Source organism: Heterocephalus glaber, unplaced genomic scaffold (genome assembly GCF_053883595.1).
Source record: "Heterocephalus glaber isolate CG9 unplaced genomic scaffold, H.glaber_assembly_v1.0 deba00001690, whole genome shotgun sequence".
NCBI classification, from domain to species: Eukaryota; Metazoa; Chordata; class Mammalia; order Rodentia; family Bathyergidae; genus Heterocephalus; species Heterocephalus glaber.
In genome coordinates, this window is record NW_028258415.1 from 476038 (window position 1) to 493383 (window position 17346).

Sequence of the window (17346 nt, forward strand, 5' to 3'; positions counted from 1 at the left end):
AAGGCAGAGGGGAGATGGTTTTAGGAATCAGGCTACCTGACCTGGCCCCATTTCTTTGAGCTCACCACCAGCTGCTGTGCACAACAGTGACTCTGGGTCAGCCACACGGGCCTCCTACTGTCCCTCTGCTAGGCCAGGCATCTCTTTCCCCCAGGAGTCTTCCTGAATAGATCCCTTGTCTCCTTTAAGGCCTTGCTTTAAATGACCCTTTTTATATAAGGACCAGCTTATAAGTGTTTAAAATTGCCATTGCGTTCCCAGTGTTTGGTACCTCTTAGCCAGATAGGCTTTTTTCATCATCCAGTATTCCAATCCCTATATAATTTACTCATTTGTTAGCTTTGTTATTATCTCTGTTATTATCTGCAAGAACACAAACTGTATAAGGTAGCATCTAGGTCAGTGCCTAAAACACAGCAGACACTCCAAGAATATTGTTTGATGATTGTATTCTTTTGGTCCTAATATGTTATGATTCCATTTCAAGATTTTAGATGTTATTATAGTACTTAAAAATATCCATTGTGAAAAGAAATATCCATTATGTTGTGGATAGTTTTAGCACTCATGTATACCATGAAATAGAGATATTTGGTCAAGAAACCTAATGTATGTTAAAAATAGATTAGCATGTTTTTAAAAATAGTATTCCTATTACAAATAGAATTTTATTTCTAAGTCAGTTGCCAAGTTTAGAAAAAAGTCAAAATGGAATCATACTTGACAAAATATCACTTAATGGTATGAAATGGAATAAAGATGCTTATCCTTCCATAAATAGATACATTGATAGAAAAAGAGGAAGGAGAAATGTTTGTGATCCAAGATGTTTAACTTTTTGTATTTTTGTGCCTCTCTGTTTCATATCTCCCATTGAATCTGAACATCTCTCAAATCTATATTAAAGCTATTTAAGGCCCTACTCATGGAAAATAACAGTAACAAATACCTCTTTAATATCTTTATATAACTCAGGGTATTAGCAATAAATTATAGTGTTCCTAGCATATAGATTACAGAATTTCATATTACTTTTTCATTATAAGAAATGAGAAAACTTTGCAAATAAAGCAATACATTCTAGAAGATTCCTTATAAATATTTAAGTGTCTAAGAATATATTTTTCTCACCACATTCTAAGTGTGTCCCTTCAATGTTTCAGGCAACGCTAGCCCTCGATACATCCGCTGCACTACGTACTGTTTCCCGTGCACATCAGATATGGCTAAGCAGGCTCAGATTCCACTAGCTGCTATCATCAAACCCTTTGCCACAATCCCTTCAAATGAGGTAAGCAATAAATAATTACTCAATAACTTATCGATTCCAAAGTTCTTTTTTCATTATTTCTTATGTGTTATTCTGTATTATAAACATAAAATGGGAATATACTTACATAATAAAAAAATTCAGTGATGGAATTCATTAGGAAAGCAAGGATTTCACAAACTATATCATTTGGCGTCCTGTAGCCAAACACTGACAGACTGCACCACTTTCTGGTTTGTAACAATGCACACATACAGAATATATGTATGTGACATATATAGGTATGTCACACTGGGACAAACCACATGCCCTGTAATGAGGCCCCTATGTCCTCGTTCAGGTCCGTGACATACATGTGTTCTGTTAGAAGAAGATGAATGTCCTGTAGTCCTTGGTCTTACTATATATACGCTTTAATGATCCCTGGACCAAAATGTTCCTTAACTAAATATTAGAAAGCATGCAATAGAAAAGTCTCTATATATTGATGAGCATAGATATACCCAATATATGGTCAGGAGAAAAAAAGAGAAGTGATATGCATTTAAAATCTGATATTATGATTCTATTAGCGGTATTTGATTAGGACATCCAGAAATAATCTAATTCCACCCAAAAACATAGACACTACAGGAGAGCACGTCGAAGAGGAGAGGGAGAGAAGCTTTACTTCCAAGGGAGCTTTCCCATGACTCATTGCAATATTCTAGTAATCTCAGTGATGGCAAATCTTGTAGAGCATTCAGTGATAACAAACAGCTCACAGCAGCATGGATGCCATAGGTTCGCCACCACTTGAGGCTGAGCCATGGATTCCAGTTGCTGTGCTAAAGGCCAAAGCCCCAGCCTCCATTCCCAACATAAACCTCACTCTTGGATCTAATCATCCTTTGAAGAAGACTGGTCTAATGTACACGAAGCAGTAACCATATCTGTTTAAAAGGCAAGCATATGCAGGAGAAAAAAGATTCGTCATCTTTCTTGGACCGGCCATGCCAGTTTGGGGGCACTGTGAGGGAGGGGTGGGAGAACTGTGATTACTGGGGCCGATGTTACCTAACTGAGGGAGGGAAGAGAAGGGAGAGGGATGGCATCCATGCCTACAGGGACTTTGAGACCCATTGGGACCTCTGTCTCCTCTCATGAGTGTAGTGAAATGCTGAGGTCTTCCTTCGGGAGTACAGTGAACTGGGTTAGAGAAGACTCTGGGAGAGGCACTGAGCTGGTCCTAAAAACCCTCCTTACCTGCGGTGTGTTTCATATTTAAAAATCATCAAGCACATCTAGCATTTAGCTTGTTTATTTTAAACATGGTGTCTTCTAAGAAGAGGATATATCTCAATGGTATCATGCTTGTGTAGCATATATAAGGCCCTGAGTTTGATCTTCACCACTGCAAAAAAGAAAAAATAAGTAAAAAGCAAAAACAAAAAGCCCATCGTCTCTTCTATCATGGTTCCAGAAATTTAATATAATACTTACAAACTCTGCTTTAAAATTATTAAACTTAATAAAGATGAGGTAGACTGATACATATTGACAAAGACCTCCTATATACAATGTGTATACATTGTAAAGAATAGTTAGACTAGAAGTACTTAAACTATGTTCAGCATTTTATGATGAAAATTTTCAAACAAAATGTAAAAGAATTTTATAGTGAACACCTTTAAAACTACCATCTAAATACTACCTTAACATTGAACTACACTTGTTTTGTCACATATCTATCCTTTCCCCCTCAGATGTTTCAAGGTAAGTTGCAGACATCAGTACACCTCACTCTTCCTTTTGAGGCCGAATTCATGTAGATTAGAATGTACATATTTTAAAGTAAATATTCATTAAGTTTTGACAAATGCATACAACTGTGCAACATAAACCCTTATCAAAATCTCATCTTTTTCCACAATAGATTTCTTTTGCTATTCTAGTACTTGATATAAATAGAATTGTGGAGTATGTATTCTTGTATGCAAATGTTTTTCTCAGCATAATGTTTAGAAAGCCTTCACACAGTTGCATGTATCAATAGTCTTATTTCTTTTGTCTTACAGAATCATATTGCATTTATGGATATACTAGTAGTCTTTTATTGATGGACACTTACTCTATTCCTTTTTTGACTATTGTAAACAGTTACTATGTAAATTATTGTATAAGTCTTTCTATAAATAGACATACATTCATTTCTCTTGAGTTAATACCTATGAATAGTTTGCAGGCTTGTTTAGTTTTATAAGATATTGTCAGATCATTTTCTAAAATGATTGTACCATTTTACAGTCATTCCAGTTTTGTATTAGAGTTTCAATTGGTCCATTTCCTCTCTAGCATTGAACTGTTAACTTTTTAATTTTAACAATTATAATAGATATGTAGTGGTATCTGTGAGATGTATTTTAATTTTTATGCTTTAAAAGTTTAAATTAAAAAGGGTATACTTACTAGTATAGTTCTCATGTACACACAACACATCATTAACAAGGGTTGATATTTTGTCATATTTGTTCACAGTAACATTTTAGAGAATCAAAACTTCATAGCTATAAGGTTTTCTTTAAGCAGGCTTTTTATTTCCCTTTCATCCTATCTAGGGTCAAACACTAATGAATTTGATATATATCCTTCTTATTATGTGTTTTTTAAATGCTGACTTCGTATACAAGTATCCATAACAATATGTAGTATTATTCTTTACTTTTGAGAAGTGACTTTTAAATGAGTAAAATAAATATTCAGAAGATGAAAAGGTATACAATGCACACTAGATCACTTCCTATCTTTACCACCTCCCCTTTTCAGACAACCTTTACTTATTCTCTGTGATTCCATTTAGAAATAAAATACACATATAACAGCATATATGTATCCATCCTGTAACAAAATAAATATAGAAAGGGTGGCACAGCATGCGCACTGTTTTACGCTTTTCTTTTTTCAGTTACATTCCATGGTACTACCTACAGTAGCCTCATTCTTTGAAACAACTTTAAGACATATTAATAAAAACATTATTGTAACTATATATGTCAATTTTGATATGCGGACAGATTTTAGAAATACAAAACTTTCACAATATGGAGGCCAAGATTGAGGAAATACATTGCTATAAGCAGCTCTGAGAGGAACCGTTAACACACTTCTCTCTGGAGTGGGATTGCTAGCAATATGCCCTTTCTTTCCACCTTGCTTGCTCTTGTGTTGTCTGATCGTTTTGCAGTGGTCTGTTATTTTCCTAATGAGGAAAAACAACGTGTCCCTCTTGAAACTGCAGCATATATAGAATAACAAAATATGGTAGGCAGCAACTCTGTTGCAGGTATATGGGATTTTTGCACCTGAACAGTGCCAATATTGGGAATACCTTATTCATGGCTATGGGTTGGTCTGGTTTTCAAGTAAAATTCTCTTTTCCCTCCCTGTCCTTGTGAGAAAGCTAACCTGGGTCAGATATATATGGAATAGTATAAAACTCAATGCCTGAAACTAGACTCTTTAACCTTCTTGTTAACCTATTTGTATTGAAAATGAAATTATGCAGCAGTGTGTTCCTGAAAATATAACTTGATACACTATTTAGTTTTTTTGGTTGATAAAAAGCTTTCAGACCCTACTCCAAGTCTTCCCCAAGATGCATATAGACATTTCACACACAACCTGAGTGGGTATGTTTCCTGTTTTCTAAAGTTTTATGTTTTAGCCAAATATTACCTCCCTTCCGGCATGAAATTTTCCTTTTGTGAAAAGTGCTGTATTAGTCTCTGGGCTTTCCAAAGTAATAGACAGATGAAGTTAGCTGGGTAACTTATTCCTGAAATTTGACTTAGGAAGAAGCTCTACTTGAGAAAACAATACTGAACATTCTGTTCTTTAAACATTGCTAGAGTCTCTGCATACTGGCCAGGTAAGTATATTTTGACAGCACTGCTTCTTCATTCAGACTCTCTGTACAGAAAGTCCTTCCTTTTTCCTTAGAACTTCAAGAATAGGACTACTTTGAATATATGTTAAGAATTACTTCCCCATACATGGCAGTGCCTCATAGGTTGGGTGATGATACTATGTAAAGAAATACTTTAATTTGAGAAATAGACTCAGAGGAATGTGAAAGTATGTTAAATCATTAGAAGTTCTTAAAGGGGATACTTTCACAAAATATCTGCCTCTTTGGGCACTGAACTGGACCTAAACTTGGAGAGCCACCAACATTGGAGAAACACCATTGCTGGACTATACAACTAACAGGAGCAATCATAGAATTAAAAAAAAAAATGCTCACTTTGCCAGGCATAGTGGCGCCTGTGTAATTCAGCATTCAGGAAGCTAATATGCGAAGATCTTCGTGAGTTCGAGGCCAGCCTGGGCTGCATAGTGAGTTCACAGTCAACCTGAACTACATAGTGAGACTTTGTCTCAAAAAAACAAAATAAAACAAGAAACCCACAAAAAATGTTCATTTACATTAATCCTCACATCAGCCTATGTATTGTCCCCATTTTAGATGCGAGGAGACTGAGGCACAGAGTTAGATAACTTGTTAAGGTCAGAAACTACTAAGAGTGGAGCTAGAATCCAAATCTGGGTAGTCTGGCACCAGAATTCTTAACCTAAATCACTAAGCTGTTATTCTTTCATTCACTCATTTCTACCTGCTCAACCCCATATTCACATACCAAAAGGCCTGAGGCCTCTACTCAGGTACCACATAGGAACTTCAAACTTAACATGCAAAGTGAAGTTCTCATTTCTAAACCAGGTTCATTCTTCCGCATATCAATGAATAACATGTCATTTATCTAATGGCTCAAGCTAGAAACCAAAAACTAATTATAGTTAAGTAAAGAAAATACAGAGCATTCTGGTTTTAGGTATTTATAACCTCATAATCAAGGAAATCATTTTTTAAAATGTCTTTAAAAAACATTACATAAATATTGTTATTCTTGGTATTAATAACATTTTAACATTTTCCTCTATAACAGCTGACTTATTTTCAGGTTAGTAAAAGGTTAAAATTTTATTGCTTATCTGACTAATTTTGTAATATTACTGCAATTTAAAAATTTTTCTGAACAATATCCTGATTTGGCATCTATGAAAAGAATTTATTTAGTACAGCTTTTTTAATTGGTTCCATTGCTTGACAGAATGCTTGTAAGTATGCCATTGTGTTAGCAACGGCCTATAAAAATAAACCTTATTCCAGCGGCTATTATCAGAGAATGTTCCCTGGGAGCGTTTGCTTTGGAGATGTATGCTATTTCCAGGGGCAGATCTGTGTCAGCATTTTGTAACACTTCATACTTCTTACCACCATAATTTTAATTTTTAAACTATGTTTTCAGTGTAATCCATTCCCACATTTAATATAATTAACTTAGATATTTGAATAGAAGCTATTGGTTATATTGTAAGCATTACCATTTATTGTGTTTTACTTTTGGATGCTGTGTATGAACTGAGGCAGAAATCCTATAGATTTCAAGTCCAAAATGATTGAAGATTGTAACTAATTTAATTTTTCATTTTCTTTTTCTAAATTAGGAAATCTTTATATTTTGCACAAGTACATACACCTAGTTACAAATACATTAGGTACCTTTACCTATAAACCAGATGGTAGAAGCTTTTACTCCATCTGTGTTCAGGAATATCTGTGTATAGCCTTAGATTATAAGTGGATATAATAAGCAAAATCATTTTTTTGCTTGCTTATTGAATTATCAATGATATACTTCAAAATTTTAAATTTTATCTGATTGCTAACCTCACATTGTGCTAGTAGCTGAACTGGACATTAGGCATCTGGAAAAAAAATAAGACTAGTGACTCTTGACTAGGGCTTATAGACAGTTTGCAAGTATACAACTAATTTTTTTCCAATGTGAAAAAATGGCTCTAATAGGAATCACCTTATTCTGTAGAATTTAGGTTCAGGGAGAATTTCATCTGAGATATGATTTATTAAGTAAATATCCTAGATTTGATTTATCCTGTGATTTGTCCTATTATTAGCTGCTGTTTCAATTCTTTCTTCTTAATGATTGTTCCTATTATGATAGAATCAGTAAATATGAAGAAGATAATATTTGAAGAAAAAAGGAATCGATTTCAATGAGCTGATAAGTAGAGTTAACAAAAAAGGAAAAGACTATCAGAGAATAGACCCAACACCAATACATTCTGTCAGGGATGACCTTCGCATCCATCAGCCACAGAAGGAATTATTGGTCAGGCATTTGACTTGCTTGTATGACTTAATATAACTTTTTTGCTGCTGTTTAATACATCCAAGAAAAAAATCTGCCCGACTGTAGTAGTTTATGTCATGATGACTGCATATCTTACTTCCTTTTAGAAGATAGCAATTTGTTAAGGAAATGTTAGCCTACTTTTATAAATGACGAAGCCCCACAAGTTCTGTGGTTACTAAAGCCATATTGGTAATAAGTGATGCTTATGGAACTTCAGATTGCAAGTGCCATGACCTTCCAACTCCATGGGGCAGTAAATGAGCTCTCTGAAGTTCTATGTGCTTAAACACATAAAACAGCATCTTGTTTGTATGCTGGCTATAGGTTTAGAAATGAGAAATGAGCCTTTGGTTCTTATGAGCCTCTGAGTTATCTTGAAATGTCTATTTAAGTGTTTTTTCCCATGAAGTATTTTGATTTCAAGCTCCTGCTTCGTATTCCTTGAAGGCCAGCACCATCCAGAGCTCAGCAGAGTATCCGGCATCCAGTGGAGATCTACTTAGTTGGGTAAATAGACTGTGCATAGGGCTGTATAGACATAGAAAGACAAGCTAAACTCCAGAAAGGTGGTTGGTTTCTAGCTATCTTAGGACCCTAATACTTTTAACAAAATAAGTCTTAATTATATGCTGGCAATTTTTGTATCTATTAATAAACATGTAGGTAATGAAATAAAAACTTTTATTCTACTTGGGCTATTTTGTTTCAACTTTTAAATGGCCACCAACAAGCTCTGGGTAAAACAACCATTTGAGAATCTATTGATGTACAGTGGTACCTCGGTTCACAAACTTAATTTGTTCTATGCTTCTGGAAAAGATGTGTTCATTTGTGGAACACTGCTACATTTGTGTTCATGTGGGAAAGATGGCCATGGCCATGTTTGTCACCCAATGCAGAGTTTGCAAACAAAAACAAAATTTTTCCAAACTCTTCTGTTTGTGAACCAAATTTTTTTACAAACAAAAGCATTCGTGAACTGAGGTACCACTATATTTTTTACAAGTTCATCAACATCACGGGAGAAATAACACTGTTCTATTATATATTAAGAATAGAGGTTCTATTCATTATAAAGGACAGGAAATGTTTTGGAAGAACTTTGATAAAGATATTTTGGGAAATAATAATTTACTTCCTAGCATGATATATAACTAAAGGGTGGAACACTGGGTTAGGAACCAGGAAATGATTTCAGGTCTCTGTTGTGCCTTGTGACCTTGGGCCTCCCTTCCCATGAGGGAGAAGTCCAGTTCTGCTGTCCTATAAATCTGCTAGTGTCTGTCTTATTCTTCTAGTCTTTTTGGGTCATTTAATGTGGATCACTATTTGTTTATGAAATCCCATATGTTATTAGATATCCATGTGAATAAAATACACAACTCAACCCAGAGTGATTTCATTTGTATTGTACTGTTAGTATACTTACTAATATTATACTTTTAGTGTATTATTCATTTTAAAATAACAGATTCTGAGACTATGCATTTTATGCAGCCATTTTTATATATAGGGTAGCTTTATTACAGATACCCTTTGAAATTAAACTAATTACTGCATAATACCATGGTCTGTAAAGAATGTAAAGAAGTTTTACAACTTAAATTATTTTTAAATGAAAACTTAAAAGAGTCTTTAATTTTTAAACATATGCTTTATGATCTTGTTTAAGCTTTACTACAATATTTTTAAAACATAAAAAAATCTAAAATACATGCGCTCAAGAAGAGTGATGAATATAACATTTAAAAAAGCTTTATTCTTCAAAGTTACATTAGCAACTGAGATTTATCCCTTAAGATTTTTGGCACTCTTGTTACAAAGCTATTAAACAGTACTATTAAAAAGTTTGGCAGCTGAAGAACAGAATGCTGTCCTTTTTTAGAACGGTGTTATAACACTAGGAGACAGTCACATTTGTCAGGGCAAAGGTTATTAGAATTCTATTTTAAGTTACAGTTTAGAAGCTAAATGTACCAAGCTTATTTTCTCAATCATAGAATTGTTTACGTAAATCTAACTTTAATTAAGAAAAGAATAACGCGGGCTGGGGATTAGCTCAGTGGTTTCGCCGCCTGCTGTGTAAGTGCAAGGACCCGAGTTCAATCCCCGGTACCAAAAAAAAAAAAGAAGAAGTTTAGGAGAATCAAGAATAAAAATGAAAACATTCTGCCACGATTGAATTTTTACGAATGTGGGTGAGGGGTTTCTGACCTGCAGTGGCCTGGGGGCCGAGGACACAGCATCGTAAACGTGACCCAGGGCACCGGCGTCATCCGCGCAGAACTTGGCACAGGGAGAAGCCGCTACAGAGGAGAACGATTTTAGGCCCTCCTGCTGCCATTTCCATCAGTTCTAAGACCTGCATTTTCTCATATCTTAACATTCCTAAAATAGGAATGTCTTTTTTTTTTTTCTTTTTGGTACCAGGGATCAAACTCGGGTCCTTGGGCTTGCGCAGCAGGCGGCGAAACCACTGAGCTAAATCCCCGGCCCAGGAATGACTTTTTAACAAAGACTTCTTAGCACTGTATCATGTTTGGTTGAAAGTTTTGTGGTCTCAGAATGGGTGAGATTTTGAAATCAAGGATATATTTATACTTTGCTTCATGTTCCTAACTTCAGTCAACTTTTGTAGATATTTAAAGAATATAAGAACTCTAACATATATGCAATGGATTTGTCCCTTTTGTGATCAAGTAGGAGAAAATAAAATAATTTAAAATTTTATATTGGAAAATTTTCTAGACATCAAGTTCACATTAAATAAAAGGCTAAAAATGTCAGTTATGCTGCACATGCCTGAACAATCCCAGAACTCCAGGAGGCTGATGCAGAAGGATCACCAAGTTTGAGCCCAACTTTGGCAACTTAGAGACTTAGTGATATCCTCTCCCAAAATGAAAAACAAAAGAAAAGATTTGGGGATGCAGCTCAGTGTGAAGACCCTGGGTTCAATCCGCAGTACCATGCCAAAAAATGCTCCCCCCCCCTTTTTTTTAAAGAAGGGGGGTTGAAAAAGAAAACTCTGTCCAAACTTGTCATTTGCAATTGTCTCGTAGAATATCTGAAAATGACACTCAGGTTTGTCTGAAGCACAAGTTATTTTTGAAGTGATTCTTTGCCAGCTGTGTAGTACTGTTATAAGTATGGTGGAAAGAACAGGAATTTGAGAATCAAATGGAGTTAGGTGCATAAATTGACTATATTATGCCTTGCAGTGTGACCTTTAACATTTCAGTTAACTTTGTGAGCCTCATTTCTCTTAGAAATAAAATTATAACACCACTTATTTTAAAAAGTAAGATGGTATAATAAATGATAGTTAATTTTATCATCTACGATTGTTATGATTTACTATATAATATTAAATATTAAAAATCTTATTTTAATCCAGTAATCTCTGATTTTATTCAGATAAGAAGTATGAAAATACAGATAATTTATATTTACCAGAGGTGTAAGCATTTAAGAAGGATATTAGCAAACCTCTGCAGGGATTCCAGGTACATATATTGAAAGGAGGAAACTGATATAGACTCCACAATCTATTAAAAGGAGGAAACTGATTTAGATTCCACAATCTATTCATACACAAGTGGAAAAAGAGACTTAGTCCCTTATTTATGTTTTTAATCAATGTTGCAGGCTGTCATTTGATATTGTATCACCATTTTCTGAATTGTTTTAAATTTAATTTTTATACACGCATGTGTGTGTGTGTGTGTGTGTGTGTGTGTGTGTGTGTCGTGCTGAGCGTCTAATGCAGGGCCTCACATTTGAGCAAGGGCTCTGTGTAGCTTTTTACTTCCCAAGATGTTTCATGGGCATTTGCTGAAGTAATTTTTTCCTCAACTCCTCTTACCTCCTACTGTCCTGTCCTTTAACCTAGTTATTTCATATTCATATTTTAGACTCCAGTTTGAAGTTAATCCCTCCATACTCCCTTGTAGCTCCTATTGTACAATATATCACAATTTTTGATTTTGTATTTGTGTATTTGATTACTAGGTTCTATATAAAGGTAGGGACCATGTCTGATATTTCTCATGATTTTGTTCTCAGGGCCTAAAAGAGTATTTAGAATATTTTTATGCTAAATAATATTTAAATATGAAATTTTCACCATGCAATATTACTTAGATATAGAAGTACACTAGAATTTTAGGTCACATCATTTGATGAGAATTTCACCATAAAGATCTGTGCTCAAACATTTATTGAACATCTTTGGTATAAACACTATATCTAAACTGAAAGAGTTACAAAGTAAACAAGAAAAGAACTGACTGTGCAAGGTAAGGCCAGGAGCCTACGTTTTGGATACAACTCCTTATCCAGGCACCTGCCATTTACTTGAGTTTCCACGTTCTGTATCAATGAAAATATTTTATTTCCCACACATTTGTTCTTACGAAAAATAGCCATTTGAGGATGCAGTGTGCATAATCCTTACATTTAGTATTGCAGCAGATAAAAACAGCTGAGCTGATGAAAACAGCAGTTGCTTATAGAATTTCCTGGACAGTAAAACTTTTCATAAATTTAGCTTCAGTTTCACTTTTATTCTTTTCCCTTCCAAGGCTTGTTTCTGTCAGTGGAAGTATGTGGTATTTGTATGTGTGCATATGTGTATGTGTGTGGGGGTGTGAGTGATACCTGTGAAAGAAGTGGGTTAAAATCTTTAAAATTTACCAGGCATGGGAAAGCAAGACCGTCATTGATTTCCTTAAATCATGCCTGCAAGTTAAAACAAAAAAAGGAAAATAGAAGAGCTATGATTGTAAATTATAGTATATATAACAGAGCTACCAATGAAGATTATTTTTCTTAAGCCTAAGAACTGTGGAGAAAATGGAAGTATATTGTAGTCTTTAACAGAGGGATGAGATTAAGTTTCTTTGGGTTCTCTATGTCTTATACATTCTTAATCTTTACAATTTGAAAAGTTTTGGAAAACTTTTATCTAATTACTTCAAACATATAATTTTGTCTGTATTACTTTTTCTCATAGGAAAGGAATAGAAAATGTATATTTGCTTATATGTAGCAATTTTCATTAGTTATTTTATAATTTAAGAAGTCATCTCTCCCATTCCAATTCATTAATGATTTATGATAAAAATATAAATATATTTCTTTGTCTTGATGCTTTCAAATTGGCCACACATCCTTTTTAACTTAAAATATTTTTCTCAGCATTTTAAGGCTTATTTTTAATTCTTTACTCCAAATGATTTTGGCTGTTTTCCCAAATCAAATTAACTCACACAAGATGAGTTCCTGGATAACTGGAAGCAGCCTGCCCAGTCCAAATGGCTGCCTACCAGGGATAGTTAATCACTAATATTTACACTGAGAGCAGACTGGACTGGAGGACTCTTGGAGTCATATTTTTTCCCATTGTGAAAGCAATTTGTAGGAAAAGTTTCAGATATATTTAAATAAGTGTATATCTTCCATAGGTGCCCACTGTGAAAAGAGAAATGACAATTTGAATGGCATTATTTGCAGGATAAGTATTAGGGTTGTATAATCACAGCTGGGTCTTTAGCAATGTTTCAGTTATCTTATATAATCAGAGCAATAATATATTGTCCTTTGATTAATAGTTTATAAGCAGTACCTGTTTTTATGAAGGACCACTGATGTATTTATTACCACCTTATTTTGAAAAGGATTTAAGAATAGTCATCCTTCCATAAATGCTTATATTCACAAAATATGTAGCAGATACTATTCTTGGCACTAGGATATGTAGATGGATGCAGCAGACAGAATCTCTGCCCTCACAAAGCTTGTTGTGAGTGTCTAATGCTGTGGGGAAAGGAAAAAGTAGAGCAGGATGGGGGGTGACAGGTGCCGAGAGTGGTGGGATATGCACTTCATATTAAGTGGAGTGGTCAGTAGGCCTGACTGACAAGGCATCTCTACACAAAGACTTTGCATAGATGAAAGTCATCTGAACGTATTTCTATGGCCAGGTAAAGGAGTGAGATAAGTGGAGAAAATACTCTGGCCAACTTGAAGTTCTACCAGAGAGAGAAAAGGAGTTTGCCTCTAGGCATATTATTTTTAACCCTTTCAGCTTTAAAGTAGAATATTTCATAACTTGACTTTGAGGAATCGAGAGCTAGTTACTAATTATTCCATTATAAAAGAAACATGCTTCATTCAGAGGAGTTTTAAGTCTAAAATATATTTTTATCACCTATGAAACATTGTGTGTTGTTACAGCAAAGGATCTTTTTCAAAATATAATTCTCTCATGGGGATAAAAGACAAAACCATAATAAGTCAAGGATAATAGGAAATATGGAGAGCCAGATGTGGAGGCTCTTGCCTTTAATCCCATCACTGTGGGAAGCTGAGGCAGGAGGATTGCAAGTTCAAGCCCAGCCTGGGCAATTGAGTAAGATCAGATCCCAGAGTAACAAAGAGCTGGGGATATAGCCCTGGGTTTAATCCATGGTACTGCAAAAGAAAAAGAAAAAAGAAAGAGGGAAAAGAGAAAGAAAAAATGTAGGGAAATGACACTCAACTACAGAATTCCTAAACATCAAAGTTCCTTGAGAGAGAGGATCTTACTTAAAAGTTCCTACATCTGTTCCAGCAAGGAAAACAATGCTGATCTTTGTAAAATATGCTCATCCCTCAAGGACTGTGTCCAAGCAGAGCACTTTGTTTCAGAATCAGTACCTCTCATTTATAGTTCAGTCGTGACTGAAGACTACCTTGTCCTTCAGGAGAACTGATTGGAAGGTGTTCCTAACTGCCCTCCTTTGGACACTGGCTGCCTGCTCACCAGGAGTGGTCGGCCCTTCACAGACTTTGCCCAATGAGACCTTCCCACCAAAAGCCCTCCTGGCTTTAAAGTGCTGGGTAGAAAGGTCACAGCTGTGTTTGCTTGTGTCTCATGGTTTAGCTGTTGGTACAAACTTGGGGATGATCTTATAATGTTAGGATTTGTTACATGCAGAAGCACTGGCAGATATCCTGAAGTCCCAAGTATGTTCCTCTGTTCTTCCTCCCTTCCATAATTTTCTTCAGCCTGCAGTTTTTCTCTCTCCCCCCTCCCTCCTCCCTCCTTCTCTTTCTCCTCCCTTTTTTGTCATCCATTCAACAAATATTTATTGAGGACTTACTCTATAATTTAGGCCGGGGTGTGTGGGGGGTGTCAGTGGTGAACATGAAGCTTACAAACTGCTGTTGAGTAGACTTTTTTAGTGCAAAAAATTCACACTATTCAAAAATTTTGAATTTATTTAAAAAATAAACTCAGAGGTTTATGAATTGAGTGAAAAATAGGAGATAATGAAACAAACAAATTCTAGAAGTCCTTTGTGATAGTCTGTCTGAAACCCGGCCCATCAAGATACTCTACCTGCCTTAGAGGCTGTCCACAAAATCTCCAGCCTTCCTTTCCCTTTCTGTCACTTGGATTAGGTTCTGTTTCTGTTGGCCACCAACACACCCTGGGCTTCGTGTCCTGTGCTCTTCTCATTTACTGAAATCTCTTTTGCTCTCTTTTTTTTGAATGAAGCTTTTCTTAACCCCACAGTTGATTCCTTCTTTCACCTGTGCCTTTTGCTTTCATAGCTCTCACACATTTCTCTGAGCTTCTCACCATGTATTTGTAAGCCCCTGGTGGATGATTTGTCTGTGCATTCAGCTGCTGAGTGACCACTCTCTTAGGCCTTGCACTCCAAAGGAAAGGACAGTAAGCACACTGGACCTGTGAATTGTGAACTTGAGAGTGGAGTACTGGCTCCAAAAAGTAAAACATTGTGGTGAGTGCTGTCAGGGAAAGTTAAGAGAGGAGCTATCAGACACAGGATGTAGGTTGTGGAAATTAAATGTCCTCTGAAGTGGCTGGATTTAAATGGCAAAATGTAATTCTCCCTTGGAGTCAGTTGGTCCTGAGGAGCCAGGTGTAGACACGGTCCTGGATTGCACCAGGCCTCTGGGAAGTCAGAAAGAGAGAGAGGGATGGCACATTCCATTTTAAGAGGCCAGAGAAGAAGGAAAATGTTTGGATGCTGGTTAATTAGTGGGGAAAGGGCAAGGGAGTTCCTGTCTGATATTTTCAGTTTTTCTTCTGAAAGCAGAGGCAGAGTTTCCTGCTAAGGGAGGTGGAGGGAGCACTTACTTGGAGGATCAAACACGATTCAAAAGGTATAAAATGAGAGGGGAGAGGGAAATGACAAGAGATGTTTACAGTGGTTACCAAGGAGCAACAAAGGCTTGATTCATATCACAAACTGTGGAGAATTGTCCCTTTCTCTCATGACTGTGTATTTCTTCTCAAAACTCACACATCTGCAAGAGGTTTCTTGTACATAGAGCTCAGAGAAGGTAAGTAGTTGAGATCAGTAGATGAGAATCAAGCTGCAGTTCTGTAATTCATTGTAGGAGTCACTTTTATTCCTCCTGAACAACATGCATAGACTCACACTCCCCAGGTGGTTAGTGCCTCAGCATCAAAGTGAAATTTTATACGGATGAAAGTATTTTAAACTATGAATCACTATATATATTATTAGAAGCCAGGGCCAACAAAAAAATTATCTTTCAGTGCTAATGACAAAAACAACTGCCAAATAAAAGATATTCACCTGTAATAACTCTAGGCATAGTTATATCAGAATAGACTAAAAATATTGGTGAAGGAAAACAGTTAAAAATTATCACTCAACATAGGAAGAGGATAATTTTCTGGAAATTAAAAAAATGCAGAGTTATATGTTCTTAGAATTAAAGTGCATTGTGTCATTATTAAGTTTGTTTCTTAAAATTATATGATGATTTTAATATTTAGAAAGTATTCTTCCATTTCAGAGTAATCGTTTTTAAAAATCAAGATATATTGTTCTCTAAAAAAATGCAAATGCCCTACATTAACTATTAACTTGTACCTTTTCTGTCCATGTAGACTGACAAGCTTCATATTGGTAAAATTAAAAATGGAAAATACATGCAAGCTGCTTCTCATTTCTCTTTCATATGAAAATGTCTTTAAAAAGTTGATACAGACTCTTTTCATTTTAGCTCCTGGCCATAATCCTCTGGGAATCTAACTCTGCTGGTCTTCCAGCATGCCTGAAGTCTGAATGTTTAACATTTTTAAAGGGTGGTGGTTCATCACAGGTTCTGGATTATCCCTTTTACATACCATTTTCATCCTTCTACTTATATCCTCCATTTAATCCAAAATTACCTCATCGGCTTTCTCATGTGCCATTCCAAAAAAATAAGAGGGCTCCAATCCCAAGAAGGAGGTGTGTAAAGTCACATTGAAATATGAAACCATTGCTGCTAGAGATACATATTTATGAGGATTTACTGGGAAGAAAATCTGATGTTTAATATGATCCTTTATCAAGCCAGAGGTCTGTATCACATTTTAGCAAGTCTCACTTTAAATATTCTCATCTGATTTAGGTCCCAATAGAGGCAAACCCTTTTCTCTTCCATAAACCCGCTCTTTGCTTCAGGTATACAGCAAAGGAAATAATTATTGATGCCAGCCAACTGTAGAGTTCCAGGACACTGATAACTTACCTTGAGACTTGTGATGTAGGAAATAAAAGGAGAGAAAAGAGAGAAGTGTTCATTTAAAATGGAAAACGTCTTTTTTTTTCAAGCTTAGTAAATGAATATTAGAAGAGAGAGAAATAGGTGGTGAAAAAAGTGTGTGCACGTGTGTGTGAACTTGTATAAACTTTACTTGTAAAATATAAGAGAAGTGTTTGGTGAGGTTCATTTGAGAAGGGAAGACAGGGACAGTTTGACCCAGTGACCTCCGGGATCCTTTCAGAT

General features: G+C 35.6%; 1 protein-coding gene across 6 annotated transcripts in view; it reads left to right on the forward strand.

Moving 5' to 3' along the window:
• The window catches only part of Sec24d (SEC24 homolog D, COPII component), a 93049-nt gene that overhangs the window by 23274 nt on the left and 52429 nt on the right, over window positions 1-17346 (forward strand). For all 6 annotated transcript variants that reach the window (XM_004870040.4, XM_004870041.4, XM_004870042.4 and 3 more), the window contains exon 8: window positions 1164-1291. In XM_004870040.4, coding sequence (XP_004870097.2) covers window positions 1164-1291 — 128 coding nt within the window. The remainder of the gene's footprint in view (window positions 1-1163; window positions 1292-17346) is intronic.